This window comes from Cololabis saira, chromosome 10 (assembly GCF_033807715.1).
Source record: "Cololabis saira isolate AMF1-May2022 chromosome 10, fColSai1.1, whole genome shotgun sequence".
NCBI classification, from domain to species: domain Eukaryota; kingdom Metazoa; phylum Chordata; class Actinopteri; order Beloniformes; family Belonidae; genus Cololabis; species Cololabis saira.
In genome coordinates this window covers 40,633,775-40,658,645 of record NC_084596.1, presented here as the reverse complement: position 1 = coordinate 40,658,645, position 24,871 = coordinate 40,633,775, and the positions used below count along the sequence as shown (strand labels likewise).

General features: G+C 41.2%; 3 protein-coding genes across 6 annotated transcripts; 2 read left to right on the top strand and 1 right to left on the bottom strand.

Annotated features, from left to right (window-relative positions):
* Nucleotides 1–252: 252 nt before the first annotated feature.
* On the top strand, nucleotides 253–2,812 carry LOC133453062 (transcription factor Jun-like). The gene has a single exon (XM_061732912.1). It carries the CDS (start codon nucleotides 611–613, stop codon nucleotides 1,679–1,681), a length of 1,071 nt encoding a protein of 356 aa, XP_061588896.1. The 5' UTR covers nucleotides 253–610; the 3' UTR covers nucleotides 1,682–2,812.
* Nucleotides 2,813–3,792: 980 nt separating this feature from the next.
* Nucleotides 3,793–15,656, bottom strand: tada1 (transcriptional adaptor 1). The gene is made up of 8 exons (XM_061731293.1): nucleotides 15,554–15,656; nucleotides 11,289–11,380; nucleotides 11,062–11,127; nucleotides 10,669–10,763; nucleotides 9,479–9,691; nucleotides 7,651–7,802; nucleotides 7,018–7,174; nucleotides 3,793–4,771 (listed from the first exon to the last, which is right to left on the bottom strand). Exons 1-8 carry the CDS (start codon nucleotides 15,625–15,627, stop codon nucleotides 4,619–4,621), a joined length of 1,002 nt encoding a protein of 333 aa, XP_061587277.1. The 5' UTR covers nucleotides 15,628–15,656; the 3' UTR covers nucleotides 3,793–4,618.
* Nucleotides 15,657–16,597: 941 nt separating this feature from the next.
* On the top strand, nucleotides 16,598–21,788 carry LOC133452094 (THAP domain-containing protein 6-like). 4 transcript variants are annotated; one of them, XR_009783241.1, is made up of 7 exons: nucleotides 16,598–16,725; nucleotides 18,520–18,712; nucleotides 18,809–18,916; nucleotides 19,142–19,345; nucleotides 19,688–19,833; nucleotides 20,967–21,381; nucleotides 21,514–21,788. XR_009783241.1 is itself a non-coding variant. In XM_061731291.1 (6 exons), exons 1-5 carry the CDS (start codon nucleotides 16,646–16,648, stop codon nucleotides 19,714–19,716), a joined length of 597 nt encoding a protein of 198 aa, XP_061587275.1. In that variant the 5' UTR covers nucleotides 16,598–16,645; the 3' UTR covers nucleotides 19,717–21,381; nucleotides 21,514–21,788. The 4 variants fall into 4 exon arrangements, 3 of the variants coding, with proteins under 3 accessions (XP_061587275.1, XP_061587274.1, XP_061587273.1); XM_061731291.1 differs by having other exon boundaries at nucleotides 19,142–19,328; nucleotides 19,688–21,381; XM_061731290.1 differs by having other exon boundaries at nucleotides 19,142–19,339; nucleotides 19,688–21,381.
* The last annotated feature ends 3,083 nt before the right edge of the window (nucleotides 21,789–24,871 follow it).

Sequence of the window (24,871 nt, the reverse complement as noted above, 5' to 3'; positions counted from 1 at the left end):
CAAAACGGTCTCCACTTTTGCATTAAAAAGTAGAAAAGGAGCGGGTAACTAAATATTCAAAAACAATACGTAATCCCATCGTACATTGCTGCACTGTCTGCATGACCTAATCCCAGAAGCCATCGCGGCAGGGGCGGGGACACGGCCGGTTGCCAGGGGCAACGTGCATGTCATTACTCAGGCCCCGCCCACTCAGTCCCCCCCAGCCAATCAGCGCTCGTAGAAATGACATCATTGTTATTTTCAGGGGCGCTACAGCTTAGAGGTGGATAAAGTTCGTCTCCACGTTGGAAGTGATTGAAAGTATTACCCGTTTTTTAGGCACGGTTTTTTATTATTTGACAGAAAAGATATATCAAAGAGGAACCCTCGAAGGGGGGACAAACAAAGAAGCTCGGCGGTAAGGAAAGACCTTTTGTTTTGTCGTTGACCGCAAGGCTCTCGGAAGGAAAAGTTTTTCTCGGGACGCAAAGTTGTCAAGTAAGTTGAGCTTCAACAATAGGCGAGACTCTGCCCCGGGACATATGTAGACAACCGATCGGAGGAATCTTGATTTTATTTGAGAGAATAACCCCCCGCCGCCCTCCCCCTTCAGGGTGATCAAAACTTTATGTCCCGAAAAATGGAAGCGACTTTCTACGACGAGGCTGTTAATAACAACAACGCTTCTTCCAACAACTCCCAACATCATGAGGGCTCCTCGGGGCCCGGGTTCGGGTTCAACCCCAAAACCCTCAAGCAGACCATGACCCTGAATCTAAACGACCCGAAAAGCTGCCTGAAGCCGCATCTGCTGGGCGGCTCCAGGGCCAGCAAGGCTCTGGACATCCTGACGTCCCCGGACGTGGGGCTGCTGAAGCTGGCGTCCCCGGAGCTGGAGCGGCTCATCATCCAGTCCTGCACCGGCCTCACGACGCCCACCCCGACACAGTTCGACCCGGCCCGGTGTGCAAAGAGCATCACGGATGAGCAGGAGGGGTTTGCCGAGGGGTTTGCGAGGGCTCTGGCCGAGCTGCACTACCAGCACATCCCCGACGCGCAGCAGCCGGCGCGCCCCGACGCGCAAGCGGGTGCGCCGGGAGGCGCGCCCGGTTGCGCGTCGGGGGGCGCCGGCGGAGGTGGCGCACCCTACAGCTGCACAGTCCGCAATGATCCGCCGGAATACACCAACCTGGCCACCTTCAGCCGCCCCCAGGGCTCTGCGTCCGCCCCCGTCAGCGACAGACACCCGCCCGCGGGTTACCCGGCCGGAGCGCAGCCGGCGCCGGCCCCGGCCCCGTGCGCCCCGCACGGCCACGGCGGCCCTGGCGGCCACATGGACCTCCATCACCTCCGCCAGCAGCAGCAGCAGCAGCTGAAGGAGGAGCCGCAGACGGTGCCGGAGATGCTGTCCGGCGACACCCCGCCGCTCTCCCCCATCGACATGGAGAACCAGGAGCGCATCAAGGCGGAGAGGAAGCGCATGCGGAACCGCGTGGCCGCGTCCAAGTGCCGCAAGCGGAAGCTGGAGCGCATCTCCCGGCTGGAGGACCGCGTGAAGAACCTGAAGACCCAGAACACGGAGCTGGTCTCCTCCGCCAACGTGCTGCGGGACGAGCTGGCGCTGCTCAAACAGAAGGTCATGGACCACGTCAACAGCGGCTGTCAGCTCATCCTGACGCAGCAGCTCCAAGCCTACTAATGAGAGACTTTCCCACTGGGGACTTTTGCTTGGGGGACCAAAATGCAACTTTAAAAAAAAAAAAAAAAAAAAAAAAAAAAAAAAATGGCCTGTTGAGCCTTTTCAGGGATTTTTTCCAGCGAATCCACTCAAGACTGCACGGACTTGTATGATTCACTTGTAGAGGTGTTTAATCCAGGTGGCATAAAGTAGAAATCCTGTCCAGCAGTTGTTCCAACCGGTCACTAAAGCAGCTCCTCTGCAGGTATAGATGGTAAGTTGTTAGGGGAAAACACCTGTTTTAAATGTACTGGCATATGTTTTAATGAGCAAATATCAGCTTAATGTAAAGAAAATGATTTGACTAATGGTGCTTTGAGACTGACCCCATGTCAAAATGGGTCTTTTAATTTAAGATTGATTCAAAACTTTTGATTTTGTAAAAAAACCAACATTAAAGCACACTCCAGGTGCCATAAAGTAAAAACGCTGCCATGTTTCTGGATCAGCCTGTACATTTAGAACAAGTGTTTTCACCAACGACCTATACCATCTACCTGCAGATGAGCCGGTTTAGTGATTGGTTGGAACGACTGCTGGACTGGATTTTTACTTTATTCCACCTGGATTATAAACCTCTGTTCACTTGTCAATATGGTTATTGCAGAACAGAAGCCAGCCAGTCTGTTGTCCAGCTCAGAGATCCTTTTACTTTGTTTACCACACCACTTGCTTGCGTTTGCGCGTACCGAGCTGGCCCAGGCAGCTGCAGATGGACAGAACCATGAAGAGGGCCCCTGGGGGCCCCCAGGCCCCTTAGGGCCCTGCTCTGCAAACCCCCCCCATGTTCAGTAGCAAAGCATGCATTCAAACTTGAGTCGAGCACTGAATATCTCATGCACAAGCGAGCATATGTACAGAATAACACTAACTAATGTCACACCTTTTTGGACTTTTACAGGTGTGTGTGTAGCGTTTACTGACAAACTGCCTTACTTTCATACCATTTAAGTTCATACGACTTTCTTGTTATGGGTGTAAACTGTTAAAAGAGAGCTAAAATAACACTTTGTAATATTTGTAGCCTCCTCCGCAGCATTTTTGAGCACTTAAAAACTGTAAATATGTCAAAATAAAAAGAATGCAAATGAAGGTAGTTTATTGTTTGGTTGTTGGCAATACTGGAGTTGAGGGGGGATGAGGGGGGACGGCATCCCCCCCTGAAATAAAAACGGTCCAAATCATCCCCCCTTTCCATCCCTTATGTCATTTCATCAATGAATGTGGTTTTACTGCTATTTCAACATTTAGAGTCATCACCAGAAAAATAACACCAGAAAAATAACTTATTTGACAATTTTCACCTATTTCAAGTACATTTTCACTTGAAATAAGTAGGAAAATCTGCCAGTGGGACAAGATTTATCTTCTCATTAAAAGCAAAAAAATCTTGTTCCACTGGCAGATTTTTCTACTTATTTCAAGTGAAAATCTACTTGAAACAGGTGAAAATTGTTGTTTTTTCCAGTGATGAGTCTTGTTTTAAGTGTAATGAGATTTCTACTAAAATGAGACATTTTAACTAGAAAGACAAATATTCTTAAGATTGAGTTTTTGCAGTGATCCATTTTACTTATCCTGTGAAGGACAGAGTCATATTGATAAGTTCAGAAAAGTGTTTTTTATTGTTGTGTTTTGATGTATTTGATGTAAGCCCAGTGGATATTTAAAGCTTACAGAAGGCTGCATTTAACTGCTGCTATGTCATTCCTGCAGTATTTCTGCAGGTGTTTTGGTCACTGCTATTATTTGTAATATATCATATTATTTGTAATCAGCACAAATGATCTGTCCCCATATGATAAAATCCACCATCCCCCCTGATTTCTTTAACAACTCCAGTACTGGTTGTTGGAAGGCAGGTCGAGACAAAGCGGTTTCCTCGCAGGACTGAACAGACGGCCGGCTGAGTCACCGGAGACGCGGGAGCTGCGCGCGGCGCCGCGCTCTGATTGGTCGGCCGGGCCGGAAGTGAGCCCCAGACTGCCAAATATGGAGAGAAGTCTCCCGACTGCTCGGCTGACTCAGTGGTGACGCAGTTCTCACGCTAGTGGAGGGGGCAATAAATCCCATCACTCAACAGCAAACTCTGGAGTTTTATTACCTCAACATATATAACAAACACGGAATAGAAAAAAGTACAAATGTTTAGTATATACAAGAAGGTGTGTATATATGTAAAAGTACAGACAAGCCCCAGCAGAAAGCATGCCGTCACCCACAACTCAGTTAAGTCTTTTCCAGACTTCTTAGTTGCACTTGTTGGTACAAATTGACTTTTTTAAAATCATATTTAGAGGAGCTCATGAAACCCTCTTGATAGTCCTACGATCAGTTTAATAAATTGATATTGAATCACAATAAAGACCTGCAATGCCCACAACATATTTGATATATTTGTAATATTTTAACCCATAGTGTTTCAGGGGCCTGGATAATGTTTGGACTGTTTTATAGTTACAGGGGGCTTTACAAGTTAGAGTTCAGGAAATAATAAAGATTTCTTATTCAAAAATGTATACAACTCAAACTGCAACTTGGGCTGAAATCTTATTTTCTTTTTCAATACTGTTCAAAGTAAAAGTAAACAGTAAATATCTTAACCAAATTGCAATCTTTATGAACTATCCAACACAAATAACAGACCATACTGAAGGATTTCTGGCAGGAAAAATGACTTATCAAGTAAAAATAACTACATTTGCCTCACTGAAGGCTCTCCAGCTGCTTTGTTTCATCCTGCTTCAGTCGTGGCCCAGTTTTCAGTGCAACACAAGTGGGACTTGATTTGTTTTTTTTTTCTCTTCCTTTGCTTTCCCGACACACCACTCCCCATTTATTTGCATTTGGGGATTGACTTTGTTTTGGTTTCCTGTTACAGTCCAGCGTCAGTGGTTCTCAGCTGACCAGCATGCCGTCTTTAGCGGCCAGCCGCTGCCGGTGCACGTGGTCCTGCTCCAGTTCTTCGTGGCTCGGGTGCCACAGCCGGGAAAGGATGCGCTCCATGTTCAGGGCGTACATGGTGTGGGAGGGCATCACCCCGCGATGAACCTGGATCAGATACGTTACCAACGAAAACACCTTTTTAATCCCACGTGTGGAAACAATGACAGCCTGAGAAATGTACATGATATTTTACTAAATTAAATAGGGCCAATCCCAATACACCCCCTACTTTCTACCACTACCCCTAAAAATCAAGCCACAAATTTTAGGGCCCTTGTAATCTTCCCAGGGCCCTGTCCCAATACTCCCACTACCCCTACTTTTCAGCATCACCCCTAAATTGTGCGTGCTACGTCACTGCGTGGTTTACGTTCGGATACGTAAGCGACTGCGTAGTTACGTTTGCACATACGTCACACCATATCAGGAAGCTGAGAGCCAAAAGCTGTTTTAATTAAAAGTAACCGTTAAGATCCCCAACCTGGGCTCAGTTTATCCAAATAACGCCTGTTAAGAAATTTGATCCGATGTTTTCGGAGAAGAGCCGCTGGTCCGGAGCAGCAGCAGCTCACGGCCGGGTCAACCTACGCCGTCGTCCCGGGGGAGAAACCTGCAGCTCTGTGGAGAATTACCGCTGGCTGAAATAAATCATTTAGGAAGATAAATGTTGGTTTAATAGATTAAATCTAACAGTTGTAGCTACGCCTGTTAAGAAATTTGCTCCGAAAATTTCGGGATCAAAACTGTTCATTATTTTATAAATATATTCTTTATATTCTGATGTAAATCAGGGACTATAATGACACTAGTCAGTTTATCTGTAGTGATTAGTCTGTTTTAGATTGGGCGGAGTGATACGCCACAGTACGGCACTAGGTGCTGTGTTGATGTTCTGAAATCCTACACTGTTGAGGGACATTAAAGTACACTGGAACTCAGCAGAAGTTGTCCCCGTGTTTATCCTACTCACGACCCCAAAAAGGTTTAATTTAATAAGGTAAGGCTTAACTCTACACCAGCCTTACATAAGTAAAGGTTCAGAGCTCAAAACGGGACCGCAAAACGGTACTAGTTTCTTCTGAGCGGAGTAAGATTTTGGTCCGCGGGTCGCGGTCGGATGTGCGTTACTAGTCAACACAATAGATTAATATTAATAACCCAATATCGCGATACAGTTTGTCACCTCCACAACACGTTTCTTGACGTTTTTGTATCGCGAAATTTCGTGTCACGATATATTGTTACACCCCTAGTAATTGATGGCCTAGGATTTATGTTTGGGACTTTTGATGGAGGTGAACTTCCAATGCTGCCATGTGGCTTTCCCTTTGCTGTTGATATAAGAGTCTCACTGACCCGACCTGTTGTTCCCATCTGTGCACTTTTGTTATTTTTCCTTTCTTTTGTTTAGCTTTGCTTTTATATCACTGTTGCATATTTGTTGTAATGTCCAAAATATTAAAATCTTTAAAAATAAACTGGAATATTCTAGTTCACCTTGGTCCAATAATCAAACTATCAATAATGAACACAAGAACATAATATTAACTGATCCACTGTTCCTGATGCTTTAAAGCACAGTATATCTTGTTTCAATTAGACAAGCTCTGCTGTTAAAAAGAACTATAAAGCAAGTTCCAGATAAAAAATGATAACACATCAAAGGGTCAAATGCATGTGAACATGCTCTTCAAGCCTAACAAGTTTCACAAAAACCCAGGGTTGCTCTTTTGTTGCTCAGGTTAGATGATACTCAAACTACTGAGCTCCTCATTGTAAACTCCATACTGTAACACCTTATACTGCAAAAACTCAAAATCTTACCAGGAATATTTGTCTTATTTCTAGTTAAAATGTCTAATTTTAGTCAAAAAAAATCTCATTACACTTAAAACAAGAATCGTTACCAGAAAAATAACTTATTTGACAATTTTCACCTGTTTCAAGTAAATTTTCACTTGAAATAAGTAGAAAAATCTGCCAGTGGGACAAGATTTATCTTCTCATTACAAGCAAAAAATCTTCAGATTTTTCTACTTATTTTAAGTTAAAATATACTTGAAACAGGTGAAAATTGTTGTTTTTTCCAGTGATGAGTCTTGTTTTAAGTGTAATGAGATTTTTTTTTACTAAAAATGAGACATTTTAACTAGAAATAAGACAAATATTCTTGTTAAGATTTTGAGCTTTTGCAGTGTACTGTCATTTGCCAAACTAATATCCTCCTTTTCAACTTCAAGAGAGAGCAACAGAATGTTTTTTTTTTGGAAAGGGTAGAAAAATAGAGGCTGTTGTTGGGGGAGGAAAAGCGGACGCTAACAGCAGAGACGGGTATCTGCACAACTTGTTACCTGCAACGCCTCGAGGAGGTCAAACATGCTGATGGGAGGCAGTGAGACCGGGAGACTGTCCGCAGAGCAGGCCAGCAGGTGGACGGCTTTCCGCTCAGCTTCATCAGGGGACACCTGAGGTGGAGGGCCCGCGGGGAGGGACGCATTGGGAGGAGGGCTTTAAAAGAAAGTGACAAACGTCAAGTAAACTAGGTGACTGATGCACAACAGTCACTAAAAGATTTGAGGACTGTCTCAGAAAATTAGAATATTGTGATAAAGTTCCTTATTTTCTGTAAAAAAAAATAAAATGTCATACATTCTGGATTCATTACAAATCAACTGAAATATTGCAAGCCTTTTATTATTTTAATATAGCTGATTATGGCTTACAGTTTAAGATTAAGATTCTCAGAATATTCTAATTTTTTTAGATAGGATATTTGAGTTTTCTTAAGCTGTAAGCCATGATCAGCAATATTAAAATAATAAAAGGCTTGCAATATTTCAGTTGATTTGTAATGAATCCAGAATGTATGACATTTTTGTTTTTGTAATTGCATTACAGAAAATAACAATATTCTAATTTTCTGAGACAGTCCTGTATGTCCAACTCTTCTTAGTTTTCTCAGAACTAACTTGAGTAGTTCCTACCATTCGCTGACACTTTGGTAAGCGGCAAGGCTGTTTTTAAGATACGGCTGAGGTGTGACATCACTGCCGAAGGCGTAGGGGAAATGGCCATCTCGTAACCGGTAAGCTTTCCTCCGGGTGATTACCGCAGTCAGGACATCTTTCAAATGGTGCTGCAATAGGACACAGATCTGAATTAAAAACACAGCCAGGATGCAGCTTGCTTTCCTTTATTCATTTACAGTTCAATACTCACCTTCTTGACTTCATGCAGTCACACACAGAACACTATATTGGTAACATATATTAGTTTGATGAGGTTAACACGGACTGCTATTCAGAGAAATTACTCTGATAATAATACGCAGTACTCGAGTTGTATTTAAAAAAAAAAAAAAAAAAAAAAAAAAATCAGGGTGGATGGTGGATTTTATCATATGCAGACAGATAATTTGTGCTGATTACAAACAATATAATATAAATAATAGCACTGACCAAAACACCTGCAAAAATACTGCAGGAATGACATAGCAGCAGTTAAATGCAGCCTTCTGTAAGCTTTAAATACCCACTGGAATTACATCAAATACATCAAAACACAACAATAAAAACAGTTTTCTGAACTTATCAATATGACTCTGTCCTTCACAGGATAAGTAAAATGGATCACTGCAAAAACTCAAAATCTTAACAAGAATATTTGTCTTATTTTAGTTAAAATGACTCATTTTAGTAAAAAAAAAAATCTCATTACACTTAAAACAAGATTCATCACTGGAAAAAAACAACAATTTTCACCTGTTTCAAGTAGATTTTCACTTAAAATAAGTAGAAAAATCTGCCAGTGGAACAAGATTTTGCTTGTAATGAGAAGATAAATCTTGTCCCACTGGCAGATTTTTCTACTTATTTCAAGTGAAAATTTACTTGAAACAGGTGAAAATTGTCAAATAAGTTATTTTTCTGGTGTTATTTTTGTGGTGATGACTCTAAATGTTGAAATAGCAGTAAAACCACATTCATTGATGAAATGACATAAGGGATGGAAAGGGGGGATGGCAGTTTTACAGGGGGGGTGATTTGGACCATTTTTATTTCAGGGGGGCCATCTCCCCTCATCTCCAGTACTGATTATACTTGTAATTAACCACTCACAAATGTGGCCCAAGATCTATGGATACCTTCATTGTAAATATATGTTCTATATTCAATAAAAATGTAATTGAATGAATCCACATAGAGCAAAGGTATTGCGTTTTACTCACTTCAGAGGATTCACTGGCTGTTTCCTGACAGAACAAGCCCACCACCTGGTGGTGGCCAACTATAATACGTAGTTGCAATTCATTTTTTGTCCTTATTTCTTTTTTAATCTAAAACTTAAATAGTAAAATAATGGGCCTAGCAAGGATGAGGGCATTGTGAGCAGCACAATGACCATTATAAAGGTTCACAAACCTGTGCCACAAGTCTCTGCACAGCATCCCGTGAAACAAATGCCGTTAACCCCAATTGATTAGTGTCAACAATTTCTCTCTAATTGCATTTTAGCAGGAGTCCCCAACATCATAATAAATCAAATTTAAAAACTTTAAAAAATGTTAAAACGTCCAGTGTACTGCTTAATTGTGACCAAAAGAGAAATGCTGATTAAGCAGGTAAAATAATCTCTTAAAAAGGTTTTTGGCCAAAAATACCAGCTTGAAGTGTGCACTTCATTCAAAACATAAGACAAACATGGAAAATCATTGTTTTTTTTGGGGGGGGGGTTCTACATTGTTTTTAAAATGATTAAAATGTGATTAATTGCACAGCACTGCAAAAAGGGATGTGAAATGTTTGTACGCACCTCAACGGCATGAACCATGGTGCTGATGGCATCTTCTGAGATATTATCCAGGCCCAGCTCGAAGGCGGAGACCATCATCCGGGCCTCCAGCTGCCCCCGTGTGGGCAGCAGCAGAGTGTGGGCGCTGAACCGCAGCTCCTCTTCCTCACCTCCCACCTCTCGAGGGCTGAACGGCTGGGCAGCACTGAGAGGGTTGTGAGGCTGGAAGCGATGCTGAGGACACGAGCGAACACACAGACGGAGTCGGCTAATCAAGCACCTTTTCGTTTCATCAAATGCCACAACGGTCAGAAACACCCACTCATGGGGTCGACTGCTTATCTAAGGCCCCGTTTACACGTAGCAAAAACGGTGGCGTTTTCATGCGTTTTGGCCGTTCGTTTAGACGAAAACGAAGCTCAAAGTCTCCAAAAACGATCAGTTCTGAAAACTCCGGCCAAAGTGGAGATTTGCAAAAACTCTGTTTTCACGTTTGCTTGTAAACGGAGAGAAATGGACATTTAGGCTTCAGAACGTCACATTATGCCACAGAAACGTCACCACACTGCAAAATCTTAAAATGTCTAATTTTTAGTAAAAAAAAAATCTCATTACACTTAAAAAAAGACTCATCACTGGAAAAAAGTGAAAATTTACTTGAAACAGGTGAAAATTGTCAAATAACAAGCTATTTATCTGGTGATGACTCTTGTTTTAAGTGTAATGAGATTTTTTGACTAAAAATGAGACATTTTAACTAGAAATAAGACAAAAACTCCTGGTAAGATTTTGAGTTTTTGCAGTGTAGCGTCATGTGTGCGACCTGTGTTTACAATTAGTTTGGCCACCGTCAATATTTTCTTGTATTTTACCTGTTTTATATTCTAAAGTCACACTTAAAAGTAACTCCACTTCTCTGTCACTCCAAACGAAAGACTCTTGTTCATCTTGGAAGTAACTGGAAGTTACTCGTGTCATTTGTTGATGTTTTTTTCCAGGATTCTGATTGGCTAGCATGACTTTATCTTCTCGTTACACTGCCCCCTGTAGGTTTGGCTGCTCATAGCACCTTAACAGCTATTTATGCAGGTTTGTGTAAACGATGGTATTTTTCAAAACGTAGATGGGGAAATATCCGTTTTTGTAAATACCCGGCTATGTGTAAACGTGGCCTTAATTGTTGCTATTAACTTTACTCGGCCTCTACTTACATCAAATTTTTGTCTCGAGGAACATTTCTTCTTCCCTTTTGGCTTGCCAAGCTTGGAAGCGCAGCTACCTTGCCACTGCAAAGTCCCTGCACCTTCTAGGAGACACACAAACACACATGAAGCAGTGAAGACATGCACAGATGCTGTTTACAAGAATACCTCCCTCCTTTAAAATGTTGAGATTAATCACAAACCTGACAAATTTGTCTTGCTTTAGAACCAAAACAGAAACCAGTCTTCACTGTGTTGACACATACTCAGAAGTTTTATATGAAATGTTCAACTGCTGTGACACTATAATAGTCACAACACTGGATAATAAACCACAAAGCTACCTTTGTGTGTTCCAGTAATCAAGAACAGGTTTTGTAATGAGGACTCACAGATCCCTACCTGGTGCAGAAACAATGATCTGGCATCGTGTGAGAATGGCGAGGAGGAAATCGTTGTGAACATGAACTGTAACAGAAGTAGACACATGGGATAAGTAACCCAACACCAGGATAGTGAGTGGATTTTCCTTAGAAACTTAGATTAGAATACTTTATTGTCTGTCCCAATGGTGACAGAAATCCCTCTTTGACAGGGCTCACAAACACATTCACATCAAGACACATTACCGTTCTCCTGCGCCAAGAGACGACGTGCCTCAACGTCAAACTCTTCTTTACTGATCTTTTGTTTGAACCACAGTTTCAGGTTGGCCCAATAGCTGCAAGGAGGGGACAAACAGAAAACATTGACAGTTTAACAAATCAGACTAGAAGCATATTGATTAATTGAGCTCATTATCAAGCATTTTGTAATGTTCAGCATCAGCCACTGCATGGGAATATCTAGCTGATTAACAGGCAGGGGCATCTGTGGACAGCCCTGCCTTGGTAGACTGTGCTGTGACATTTATGCTTGATTGGATTTATTATTCTTAGACCTTTATAGGTAATTGTATGGTGAGGAAAAAGGAAAAATCATCATACCACAAAATAGAATAGTGATCACACACACACACAGTTTCAAAACTACTTAAAGTGTAAAAGTAAAAGTAATGTAAGGGGGAAAAAAGCCATTAAGGACAAAAGCCATTGAAAATGAATGTATCTTAGTATAATGCAAATATATTAAAGAACCATATATGTGTACTATTGAGCATTAACATGTGTTTCAGAGAGCAGGAGATATGATGACTAGTTTCCTATAAGTATTGTAATGGTGCAAAAAGTCAAACTTCAAAGGCATGTTATCATTTATCCTAACCTTTATTGGAATGTACATCCAAGTTTAGTTGCAGGAATCTGAGGGAACGGATGTAAGAACAAAACTGGACAAGAACATCTGAAACAACCACAACCAAATTCACTCCGGATGGAGCAATTTAACTGGATAGTTTTTTTTAAAGGCAGAAATGAAACAGAGTAACGAGGCTGTTTTTAAAATGTAAGGAGTAAAAAGTACAGATAATTGTGTGAAAATGTAAGGAGTAAAAGTAAAAAGTCGTCTGAAAAATAATTACTCCAGTGAAGTATATACAGTACTGGGGATGAGGGGGGATTGCATCCCCCCCCTGAAATAAAAACGGTCAAAATCATCCCCCCTGTAAAACTGCCATCCCCCCTTTCCATCCCTTATGTCATTTCATCAATGAATGTGGTTTTACTGCCATTTCAACATTTAGAGTCATCACCAGAAAAATAACACCAGAAAAATAACATTTTCACCTGTTTCAAGTAAATTTTCACTTGAAATAAGTAGAAAAATCTGCCAGTGGGACAAGATTTATCTTCTCATTACAAGCAAAACAATCTTGTTCCACTGGCAGATTTTTCTACTTATTTCAAGTGAAAATCTACCTGAAACAGGTGAAAATTTTTGTTTTTTCCACTGATGAGTCTTGTTTTAAGTGTAATGAGATTTCTTTACTAAAATTAGACATTTTAACTAGAAATAAGAAATATTCTTGTTAAGATTGTGAGTTTTTGCAGTGATCCATTTTACTTATCCTGTGAAGGACAGAGTCATATTGATAAGTTCAGAAAAGTGTTTTTTATTGTTGTGTTTTGATGTATTTGATGTAAGCCCAGTGGATATTTAAAGCTTACAGAAGGCTGTATTTAACTGCTGCTATGTCATTCCTGCAGTATTTCTGCAGGTGTTTTGGTCACTGCTATTATTTGTAATATATTATATTATTTGTAATCAGCACAAATTATCTGTCCCCATATGATAAAATCCACCACCCCCCTGATTTCTTTTTACAACTCGAGTACTGAGTATAGATAACCAAAATCTCTACTTAAGTAAGGTAACGAAGTATTTGTACTTTGTTACTTGACACCTGTGTGTGTTGCAACACCTTAGAGCAGGGGTTCCCAACCTTTTTTGTGCCAAGGACCAGCAGAAGTATAAACAAAAAGCTCAGGGACCGGTTGACAATTTATGTCAATTTTAATAAACATTTCAGAAAAAAACAATGCATTTTAAAATGCAGGCTATCATCAGCGACGTTAGCTGATGTTGTGGCCTTTAAAACTTGTTTCTGCAAATCTAACTCACTTTTTTTCCTTTAGAAAAAATCCACTGGTTTGTCTTTGAGAGAAGGATGTTTTGTATTTAAGTGTCTTTGGAGCTTGGATGGCTTCATTGCTTCGTTGGCGAGCGTTTCTCCACATAAAATACATAGTGTGTTTGGCGTCTCCAAATCGCCCGTTGCAACAAATCCGTATTTTATATACATAATGTTGTACTTGCGATTAAAGCTTTTGCTTTTCTTTTTGGTAGGATTTTCCACTTGTTCATCACTATTTCTTTTACTCGAACAACCAGTAAAGAAACGGCTCATGGAGGTTTGCTGAGGTCCGCTCATCTCTGCAGCTGACTGAACCTAACCTAATTATATGACAAAAAAATGCAAAAATTGTTTTCTTAAATTTAGTATGAGGTTGCTTTAATTATGTGGCAAATGATAATAAACACGAGAAAGATGGCTACTTCAATGAAAAATAAATATTTTATTCAACTTTGCTGCTGTTCATACAAAAAGTAAATAAAAAACAACAATTTTCACCTGTTTCAAGTAAATTTTCACTTGAAATAAGTAGGAAAATCTGCCAGTGGGACAAGATTTTTTTGCTTGAAATGAGAAGATAAATCTTGTCCCACTGGCAGATTTTTCTACTTATTTCAAGTGAAAATTTACTTGAAACAGGTGAAAATTGTCAAATAAGTTATTTTTCTGGTGATGACTCTAAATGTTGAAATATCAGTAAAACCACATTCATTGATGAAATTACATAAGAGATGGAAAGGAGGGATGGCAGTTTTACAGGGGGGATAATTTGGACTGTTTTTATTTCAGGGGGGATGATTTGGACTGTTTTTATTTCAGGGGGGATGATTTGGACCGTTTTTATTTCAGGGGGGATGATTTGGACCGTTTTTATTTCAGGGGGGATGATTTGGACCGTTTTTATTTCAGGGGGGATGATTTGGACTGTTTTTATTTCAGGGGGGGGATGATTTGAACTGTTTTTATTTCAGGGGGGGGATGATTTGAACTGTTTTTATTTCAGGGGGGGATGATTTGGACTGTTTTTATTTCAGGGGGGATGATTTGGACCGTTTTTATTTCAGGGGGGATGATTTGGACTGTTTTTATTTCAGGGGGGGATGATTTGGACCGTTTTTATTTCAGGGGGGATGCCACCCCCCCTCATCCCCCCTCAACTCCAGTACTGTTTGTTGCTAGGCGACCGAAAAAAGTTTTTCCGATCTGGCGCCCTTTTCCCACTGGTTTGGACATACAGTATAGCTACAGCTCAATTTGCAAAATGTATCTGTCCCTGCTTCAAAGAAAAGCCCTGGCTTTAGTTCTTCTGAGGGGGAGACGAGCAGCAGCAGCAAGGATTCCCCCAAATCCTGTCTTCTCATGAGGATTTCATGGACCCTCCATGAAATCCTCATGAGAAGACAGGATTCGGGGGAATCCCGGCTCGTTGGAGCTACAGCTCCATGATGACCAGGTCTACTTCAGATTGAACAGGGAGCAGTTTGACAGCCTGTTGGGGAGTGGGTCCTCAGCAGGATGACAACCATCTTCTCTCCTATTGGTCGCACCGAGATGCCCTCACAGCGCGATGAAATTAAAAAATGTTCAATTCAGACGCAGGCAGGTGAAACGCCCGTGGCAGGTGGCCTCTCGCGCGCCGCCAAGCTCGCCAGCAGAGCGGTCCACTCTTGCGCTGCGGTGGCACATACACGATGAATGGGAAAGCCGGCGGCGGTCGCCGCATTGCGCCCTCCTGAAAGGGGCTTAATACTGTTGGCCCCTGAAGGTTACATTTGGCCCCATAATGGCCCCTGTTTCAGAAAAATCCTAGAACCGCCAGTGCCAAGTTTTGTTACCCGCAGCTGCGCTGAGACGCAAAAAAAAAAGAAGCTGCGCTGAGAGAGACCCTGTCGTGCAGCGTGGCTGTCGGCAGAGATTGTATGAGGTGAAGTGAAGTGAGATGCCTCACTCCATTGGGAAAAAAACGTCTGGTGACAATTGCCGACAATTTTGATTATCGCTTTTTTGTCGACAACGTCAACGAATCGTTGCAGCCCTAATTATGATCGGAACACAAGCCATTCCACGGCCCGGTAGTAACGCCTCCACGGACCGGTACCGGTCCGGGGACCGGGGGTTGGGAATCACGGCCTTAGAGTACAAAACAGAGTTTCAATTCCGCAGGAATCTCCATTAAGTCCAGCTGATCTGAAGCTGCAGCTGCAGAGCCTGGCCCCATAACGGCCCAGGAACGGCCCAACTGGCCACTCCTGAGACCAGCAAAACCGACACATGTGACAAACCCGCACACGGAGAAAACAGAGTTAATAAAAGCATGCTCACTGTTTGATGTTGTCTCCAACTGCTTCTGTTAAATTCTTCTTAGCAACTTCCAGCTCGCTCGCGTTAGCCGCCATGGCGTCGCAGACACCGCGTCATCACCCCGCGACACCGATACACTTTTATCTTCATTCGTTTAGTTTTGATAAGAATGATAAAGCTGTGAAAATGTCAGAAACAAAGGGTATTTTCTGTCCTCAAATCAAATCAAATCAAATCATATCAAATCCTATCAAACTTTATCCATGCATAAAAATACATAAAAACAATACACAAATATAAAACTTGTTAATGCCCCCCCACACACAAACAGTGTATGTTCTTATCTTTGTAAGTGAGCCCAGCAGAGAAACGTTTCCACTCCCTCTGTGTCTGTTTAACGAGTCGAAAAACTTTTGACACAGGCAGTTCACAGCATAGACATAAGAAAAATAGAGAAACATATTTCCTCATCAACAAAACATATTTTTAAATTTAAAAGTAACAAAAATAACATATTTTAACTACTTTTCAGATTTTTTTCAATTATTTTATTGTCTGAAAATGGTTCCAATGTTATTTTATTGTCTGAAAAATTGTTCAAATATGTTATTTTGTTATTTGAAAATTTTTAAATTTGTTTTGTTTGATCTTTTTTTCTATATTTTTCTTATTTTTGTGAGGGGGGATATATATATATATATATATATTGTTTTTCAGCACTACCTTGTTCTCTATAGCTGATATAACATGAATTACTCCTATGTGGGATCAATAAAGTTCTTATTTTTGCCATCTGAGAAAATGTAATGTATTATATTTGGTGCCTAACTGTTTCCCAAGTATATTAGTGCGTTTGTGAATGAATTAATTAGACGTAAAACGTACATTTCTTTGTAGAAAGACGCTTTATGAAAATAAGTCAATTTATTTGTATTAGTTTACAGCGCAGTCTTGCCACATCCAATATGGCGGCGACGTTGACGCCATATTGGATGTGGCAGTTGGCTCAGCACTCGATGGGGCGTTTACGTGTATATGTCTATGACGTCATACAGAACAGTTGACTGAGCATTGGAGTGGTGAACGTCAAGCTTACAACAACAGTCACTAAGGATGCCGGGCTGGTGTGCAGCAAACTCCTGCTCAAACGAGCGAACTAAGGAAAACAGAAGTCGTGGGATTACTTTTCACAAGTAAGATTTAACATTACCGTACTATTGAATATATTTGTGAGCAGTGTATTACCGTATTACCAGAGTTTCACCAGAGTGTTGAAGTATAAATAGATGCTCCTGAGGCCGTGGCTAGCTGGATTAGCTCACACGAATATGAATGGCTTGATAATGAAAATAATGTGCGTCGCTGTTGTTTGCTGTATGCTCATATCTGTCTCTTTGTTCCACAATGTCCCAATATTCCCTTCTATCTATGTGCAATAATCTCCCATCATTTCAAGGGAAATATTATTCTTCCATCCATTTAAGTGCAATATCCCCCCACTCATTCATGTAAATTTTTATCCTCCCATTCACTCTTTTTTATAGTGTATATGTATATATATATATATATATATATATATATTTATGTTTCCTTGTTTACATAGTCTTTGCATGTGTGCACTTTGAAGGAGCTGCTGCCTAATTTCACTGTACCTGTACAATGATAATAAAGGCTTTCTATTTCTATTTCTATTTGTTCACTTGAGTTGTTTCTTTGTTTTTTGTTGTTGTTTTTATGTTCTATGTGGGGACTACGGGTGGAAATTAGCTAAATCCGGTGTATTTACACTGCTGTATGTGGTGTTCATTAATATGCATTGTCCTGTCTAAAGAAATGAATGAATGAATGAAAATGAAAACATGACATAAGCTACTTGAGCAACAAAGTAATAGCCAGAGGTGTCTTCAGTATTCACATTCATTACTCAGGTAGAAGTATAGATACTAGAGTTTAAAAATACTCCTGTAGAAGTTGAAGTATCAACTCAAGTGTTTTACTCAAGTAAAAGTATAAAAGTACTGGTTTCAAAACTACTTAAAGTATAAAAGTAAAAGTAATGTAAGGGGGAAAAAGCCATTAAGGACAAAAGCCATTGAAAATGAATGTATCTTAGTATAATGCAAATATATTAAAGAACCATATATGTGTACTATTGAGCATTAACATGTGTTTCAGAGAGCAGGAGATATGATGACTAGTTGCCTATAAGTATTGTAATGGTGCAAAAAGTCAAACTTCAGAGGCATGTTATCATTTATCCTAACCTTTATTGGAATGTACATCCAAGTTTAGTTGCAGGAATCTGAGGGAACGGATGTAAGAACAAAACTGGACAAGAACATCTGAAACAACCACAACCAAATTCACTCTATCCGGATGGAGCAATTTAACTGGATAGTTTTTATTAAAGGCCGAAATGAAATAGAGTAACGAGGCTGTTTTTAAAATGTAAGGAGTAAAAAGTACAGATAATTGCGTGAAAATGTAAGGAGTAAAAGTAAAAAGTCGTCTGAAAAATAATTACTCCAGTGAAGTATAGATAACCAAAATTTCTACTTAAGTAAGGTAACGAAGTATTTGTACTTCGTTACTTGACACCTCTGGTAATCGCGGAGCGCAACGGCAGAGTAATATTGGCGTATTAACACTATGTGACCACATCGTAATGAATGACCAATTAGCTAACAGATGACAGCTGATGTTACTATGTACTATCCATGCAGCTGACAGATGACAGTTCAGCCTCAACCGTAGACATCCTGTTGAATATAAATGACTTGAAATTAAGGAAATGAAAACATAACATACTTGAACAACAAAGTTTAAAGTAAAGATAAACAATAAACTGTACAGCATTTTATGAACTTCATCTTAGGCTAACGTAGGTTACTGAGTCGTATCACTGTTGGTAGCAGCCTTCTATAGGTGGTGGAGATGTATGATGAACAACAAGGAATGACCAATAGTTACATCTGACCCTTTTTTAGGTTTCCACGGGATGTTGAGATTAGAAAGAAGTGGGAAGTGGCCCTAAGAAGAGAAGGGTTCGTGGCAACGGACCATTCAATAATATGCAGTCAACATTTTAAGCAGGCTGATTTCGATCGCACGGGCCAGATTGTACGACTCCGAGATGGGGTTATCCCATCCCTTTTCAACTTTCCGGTTCACCTCCAAAAAGTAGGTGCATCATCTTTAGGATATCAGCATTCATACAAATATTCTATTGCCAAATAAACATGTCCTGTTGTTTTGTGCATGATTTATTCCATGTAGTCAGTGAAGGGCAGGGCTACATCTACAGCCAGGGAAGCTGAAGAAAGCCTGTGTGCGGTCTCTGACGATCCCCCAGAAATGGCAACACCGCAACCTCAGCCCAATGAGGTGATTATTTATTGTCTAAATATTATAACATAATTAGCGCTGAGCCTTCAAAGCAATGTCACAAATTAGTGTTAATTGGACAAAACACCCTATGTTTTATTTGTTCAAAATTGATTATGATGATTATTAGAAAGAATGTGGCTGTGGACCATTACCTTTTTGTGTCATAGTGATGTTTGTGAAGTGAAACATTACCCAAACCATGTTCATCCTTCTTTCTACTAGGACCATAGCTATACTTTATCCACTTCTCCGACCGCCCTTAAGGCCAAACTCGAGGCAGCCATGGTGAGAGTGGGGAGTCTGGAACGGGAGAAGAGGAATGCAATCTCCAGGGAAAAGAGGGCAAAGTTGACTGTGAAGAGTCTTTTGGGGGAGTTGAGGGAACAGAACCTTCTAACAAAAAGTACAGGTGTCAAAATGGTATTGGTAGGTAAATTTGTGGTGTGCTTGCATTACATTTGTGACTTGATTTCACACTTTTTTCCATGTGTTCCGTTGTCTACAAAAATTGCACATCGTCGGTGACTGGCAGAAACCTCTTATCTTTTATATGATCACATTGCATTACACTTGGCAAACACCTTTATCAAAAGTGACTTACAATCGAGGAAAACTATTTTGATTTATATTTAAACACTTAAAAAAAGGGAATAAAAAGTGGATTTACAAGGTTTCTACCTGTCACCAATGACATCACATGGTGTTTTCAAGAGGCGTCTTGTTTTGCTATGATGAGAATAATGAATGTTTTTGTTTTTCCAATTGCAGGTACCTGTCAGTCATGGGGTTTGTTATAAACATTGACACACTGATGCTGATGATTCCCGAACTGCTCCAGGTTCAGAGATATGTGCTCACCTACAGGTCCAGCCAGGACCATTTGGAACTCCTATTTAATTCCATCAGAGCATCAGGTGGAGTTGTTGTTCTTTTAAGGCCTTGACACACCAACCCGACTTCCCCCGCTCTCTGCCGACTGCTGTGTCGGCTCGCATCGGCTGTGTCGGGCTGTGTCGGGCTGTGTCGGGCTCTGTCGGGCTCACTAGACACACCGCAAATACGACACCCGACGGCGAACTAGCACGTACGTTCTGCGCATGCGTGAGAGGTAATTCCCCTCCATACCAGCAGGCAGCGGTAGTCTGTATTCAGGGGCTCAAGGAGGAGGACAGCGCTTTTTTTTTCAAAGCTTTATTGAGAAAACACAAGTGCAGACAAACAAAACTCTGATCAAAACAGACAAACAAAACTCTGTGTAGAATTACTGCTGACTGAAATAAATAATTTAGGAAGATAAATGTTGGTTTAATAGATGAAATCTAACAGTTGTAGCTATGCCTGTTAAGTAATTTGCTCCGAAAAATTTTGGGATTTTCTGCCTGCCTGCCGGCTCCGGAGCTGATTTATGGTTCCACGTTAAATCGACGCAGAGCCTACGGCCTAGGGTACGGCGTACAGCGCGCGTCGCCGCGTAACCTACGCCGTAGGTTCTGCGTTGGTGTAACGCAGAACCATAAATCAGCCTTTAATCTGGCGCGGTTTGAAAAAGACAAGCGAGTGATTATGTACATTCACTGAGTGAATATTATGAAAGTAATATATTTATTTCTCGCTGGAAATGTTTTTTTTTTTAATTCAGTCCGCAAATGACGACGAAAAGCATTCTGGGAAATTCTGGGAACAGCCAATCACAGAGTGAGTTGTTTTGACCGACGGCCGACGCCGATTCAATATGTCGAATCGGCTGAAAAGCTCCCGTCGGGCGCCCGACCTGTGGCGACGTGCGGGACACACCGGGGAAACTAGCCCGACCGACGAGCACCGACGCTTACCGACGGCCGATTTTCGGCTTGGTGTGTTAGCCCCTTTAAAGGTGCACTGAGTAATGTCACTTCTGTTGAAGTTCCATGTAAACAAACGTCAGTGTTTGAATGAAATGTTGTTTATGTTTTTGTGCACAGCCTGGTGTTTGATTACGATCTGAGACAAATGAAATTGTGCTGAAAATCAAGCAAAATCTGAATACTTCATGTGTTTTCCATATAAGGTGGATGTGACAATAGTCCCACGGCACGCCAGTTCCAGGCCATCTTCCGCCGTCTGATGGTTGGGTGTGGGGTCTCCCCTGGTGAGACAGGCAATGGGGCAGCCCTGGACAACACTGTGGCCCTGTCTGCTGTGGAGATGTCCTCGGCAGAGAGCATTGAGCAGCACCCATCTCCATTCCAGCCCTTGTCTCCGACCACAGCTACCTGCCAACTCGTTTTGGGGGGCTGGTGGAGAATGCCCTGGTGTACATCGCGGGATTTGTTGTCAGGAAAGTTCTTCGCCAGCTGTCCTGTGATGTGTGCCGTTGGAGCTTAGTCAGAGAGGCTGTGCCAGGTTCAGGTGAAAAGAACTAGCACCTTCTGACCCTGAAGAACAACGGCGGACTAGTGATTCCTTCACTTGGCACAGTCAAGGTTTGATTTCAGTATCCTGCTTTTTTTCTGTTAAGTCTTTGAAAACTAAAGTTGCCTTTTTAATTACTGTTCTCTGTTCTGTATAGTGTCTAAGCACTGTGTAAAGCACTATGAATGTGTTTTTGTTGTAAGGTGCTGAGAGTTGCAGAGAGGGTCATCCGCCAAGCTCCACCAACACAAACTCTGAAGCTGTCAAGTCTGTGTGCGTGTGCGTGTGCGTGTGCGTGTGCGTGTGTGTGTGTGTGTGTGTGTGTGTGTGTGTGTGTGTGTGTGTGTGTGTGTGTGTGTGTGTGTGTGTGTGTGTGTGTGTGTGTGTGTGTGTGTGTGTGTGTGTGTGTGTGTGTGTGTGTGTATCCAGTGTTTAAGATGTGTGTTACGTTGTGCCAAGTATGAACTATAAACAATAAATCCCACCAAACCATGTTTTTTTTATCAGTGCTTCAGGGATGATATTGAAAACACATAAAAACGAGTGTTATTTAGCGACATATTGTTAATTAAATGCGCTGACTGTTCATTGCTCTTATCAACCCGGTTAAAGTCCATTATACTGATTTTTTTTTTTGACGCACATGGACATTTTTTTTTTTTTTTTTATTAACAATTGCAAACATAACAATGATAATAAAACTTCACATTATGCAAATTCACGTCGAATTATAAACATATAAAGAGTACAACTCAAATAAAAAACAAAACAAAAAGCACAACACATTACAACCAGCCAGGGGGGATGAAATTATAAAGCCAAAACATTTACATACGTTTATGGTTTTGATTGCCTTTGAATCCAGATTCTGTCCAGATACTGTTTTAATTTGCAATGAAAAGTAAAAAAAGAGGGTTTTTTGCGTAAGAATTTAGATTTGTGGATGTGGAATTTTGCGAGGATAATCAACAAATTAATAATACATGTTTCCTTTGGCTTTGATCTAATTGTTACACACAATGGACATTCTATGAATGGAATCTTCTGGATGACGCAATGGATCGTGTGTGACGTCACGTAGAACGGTATAAAAGGTTTGGCCCAACGCTCCGCACAGTTCATTTCTGACAGGATACACAGCACACCACACCGAAACGAGTTCAAACATGCAGCGAAGCGAACAAAATGATAACCTGCCGAAAGACGCATTTCGGAGAGGTCTCGACACAGTGATGGGACTTTTCGAGAAAACAAGTCGGGGAGACAGAGAAAAAAACGATGTTCTTACGAAGGAGACCGCTCGACTTAAAGAAGAAAATGACAGTCTTAAAGATGATAATGCTCAACTGAAAGTAACAAATAGCAGTTTAATGGGGAAGAACAGGGAATTACAGACACAAAATGGGAAGCAGAAACAAGGAGAACAAGGAAACTGCGATTTCAAAGGTCTAAAACGTGATCAGCGGACAGAAATGAATAAAACAAATCTTGATTTGGAAAAAACAAAAAAGGAAAAAGAAGAACTGAAAATGACATACAAAAACGCGCTGAAGGATGCGCAAGTAAAAATTGACGCTTTGAGCAAAGAATTAAAAAAGGTAAATGAAGAACTGCAAATGAAAAACAAAATCGCGCTGAAGAAGGAGAAATCTCAAGCGCAAGTCATTGACGCTTTAATGGAGGAACTAGAGGAATGCAAACAAGAACGGGACGCTATCACGCATGCGTATGAAGATTTGCAGAAGCAGAAATCTAAAGTGGATGTAGATTATGCCAATGCAAAGCACGGGGAACAGTTAATTAAAGTAAAATATAGGAACATTTGTAGTTTAAAAGCAACAAAGGATTGCTCCGTAAACCAGTACGGAGTGTATGAAGAGAAAATTCGGCAGATTGAGTCAGAGTTAACCAAACAGATTCATGAACTACAACTTAACAATAGGATGTTACAAGAACAACTAAAAGTAGCTGAAGAGAACATTAAAGGCCGATTTATAAAGTGTAACATACTTGATACATTAGTTAAATCAGAAAAGCCGCAAATACCAAAGACATCCCATGGAAGCGATGATGATAATAATGATGATGATGATGGGGATGAAGGTGATGATGATGGGGATGAAGGTGATGATGATGATGGTGATGGTCATGATGAAGGTGAAGGTGATGATGAAGGTGATGGTCATGATGAAGGTGAAGGTCATGATGAAGGTGAAGGTCCTGATGAAGGTGATGGTTATGATGATGATGATGATGATTGTGACCACACCAAACCTTCCTCTAAACAAGAAGATCAAGAGGAAGGTTACTATATCAACAAACGAGGGGAGAAACTGAGCAGGCCCGTCCCCCTGATATACCAAAACCATAGATGGACCCAAAGTTCTGAATACATAGTTGAAAGAGGGGATTATAAAGACAAAGTGAATGCGATAACGCAGAAGTACCTTGGCGAGGAAATGGCGGAAAAAGTTAAAAAATGTGCGCTGAAACCCCAAAACTCTAAAATGGATGACATCAACTCTGCTATGGGAACTCTCTCAACCCATGTCAATATAGACAAAAGAAACCGGCAGGAAAAGTATAACAGAAGAGGACCTGTGGTTTCGCTTGTAAATGACGTGTATGTGACCAGTACCAAGACAAAGGAAGAGCACAGGGAGTTAATGGCGGATATACACTACGGAGAGTTTGAAGTTCAACGGTTACGTAGGGAGAAACAACAGACAGCTTCTTCAACTGTCTCTCACATCGTGACGACACATCACATGGCACTATCACATCCGGGGAACACCATGCCCAGAGTTGACATCTGAGGATGTCATTCACAGGGAGAAATAGCTGCTATGTGGAGTGTATTGTGTTCATTATGTCTTCAGATAGATATCCAGGGGGGTATTCCAAGAAGGAGGTTTACTGGCTAAACTGGGTATGTTAACCCAGGTTAATTGGTAAACCTGGGTTTTCCGTTCCAAAATGGATGTCTGCTGGGTGGATGTCTGCTGGGTGGATGTCTGCTGGGTGGATGTCTGCTGTGTGGATGTCTGCTGGGTGGATGTCTGCAGGGTGGATGTCTGCTGCGTGGATGTCTGCAGGGTGGATGTCTGCTGCGTGGATGTCTGCTACGTGCTATACAAATAAAATTGAATTAAATTGAAAATAAAGTATTGTATTGTATTCTATTCTAAATGCTACTTTGTGGTTCTGTGCACGCACACAGTTGATTTTCAAAGTTTGATTGCCACGCCCATCATTTCTTGCACAATGTAAAATTGATTATGTGGGATAATTATAATGACTTGGATTTATATAGCGCCCTTCTAGGCACCCAGAGCGCTTTACAGAGATCATTATTCATTCATTCACATCCTCACTGGTGGTGGTAAACTACATTTTGTAGCCAAAGCTGCCCTGGGGCAGACTGACGGAAGTGTGGCTGCCATATCGTGCCAAACGGCCCCTCCGACCACCACCAACATTCATACACATTCACACGAGGCAAGGTGGGTAAAGTGTCTTGCCCAAGGACACTACGGCAGCAAACTGGGACAGAGCGGGATT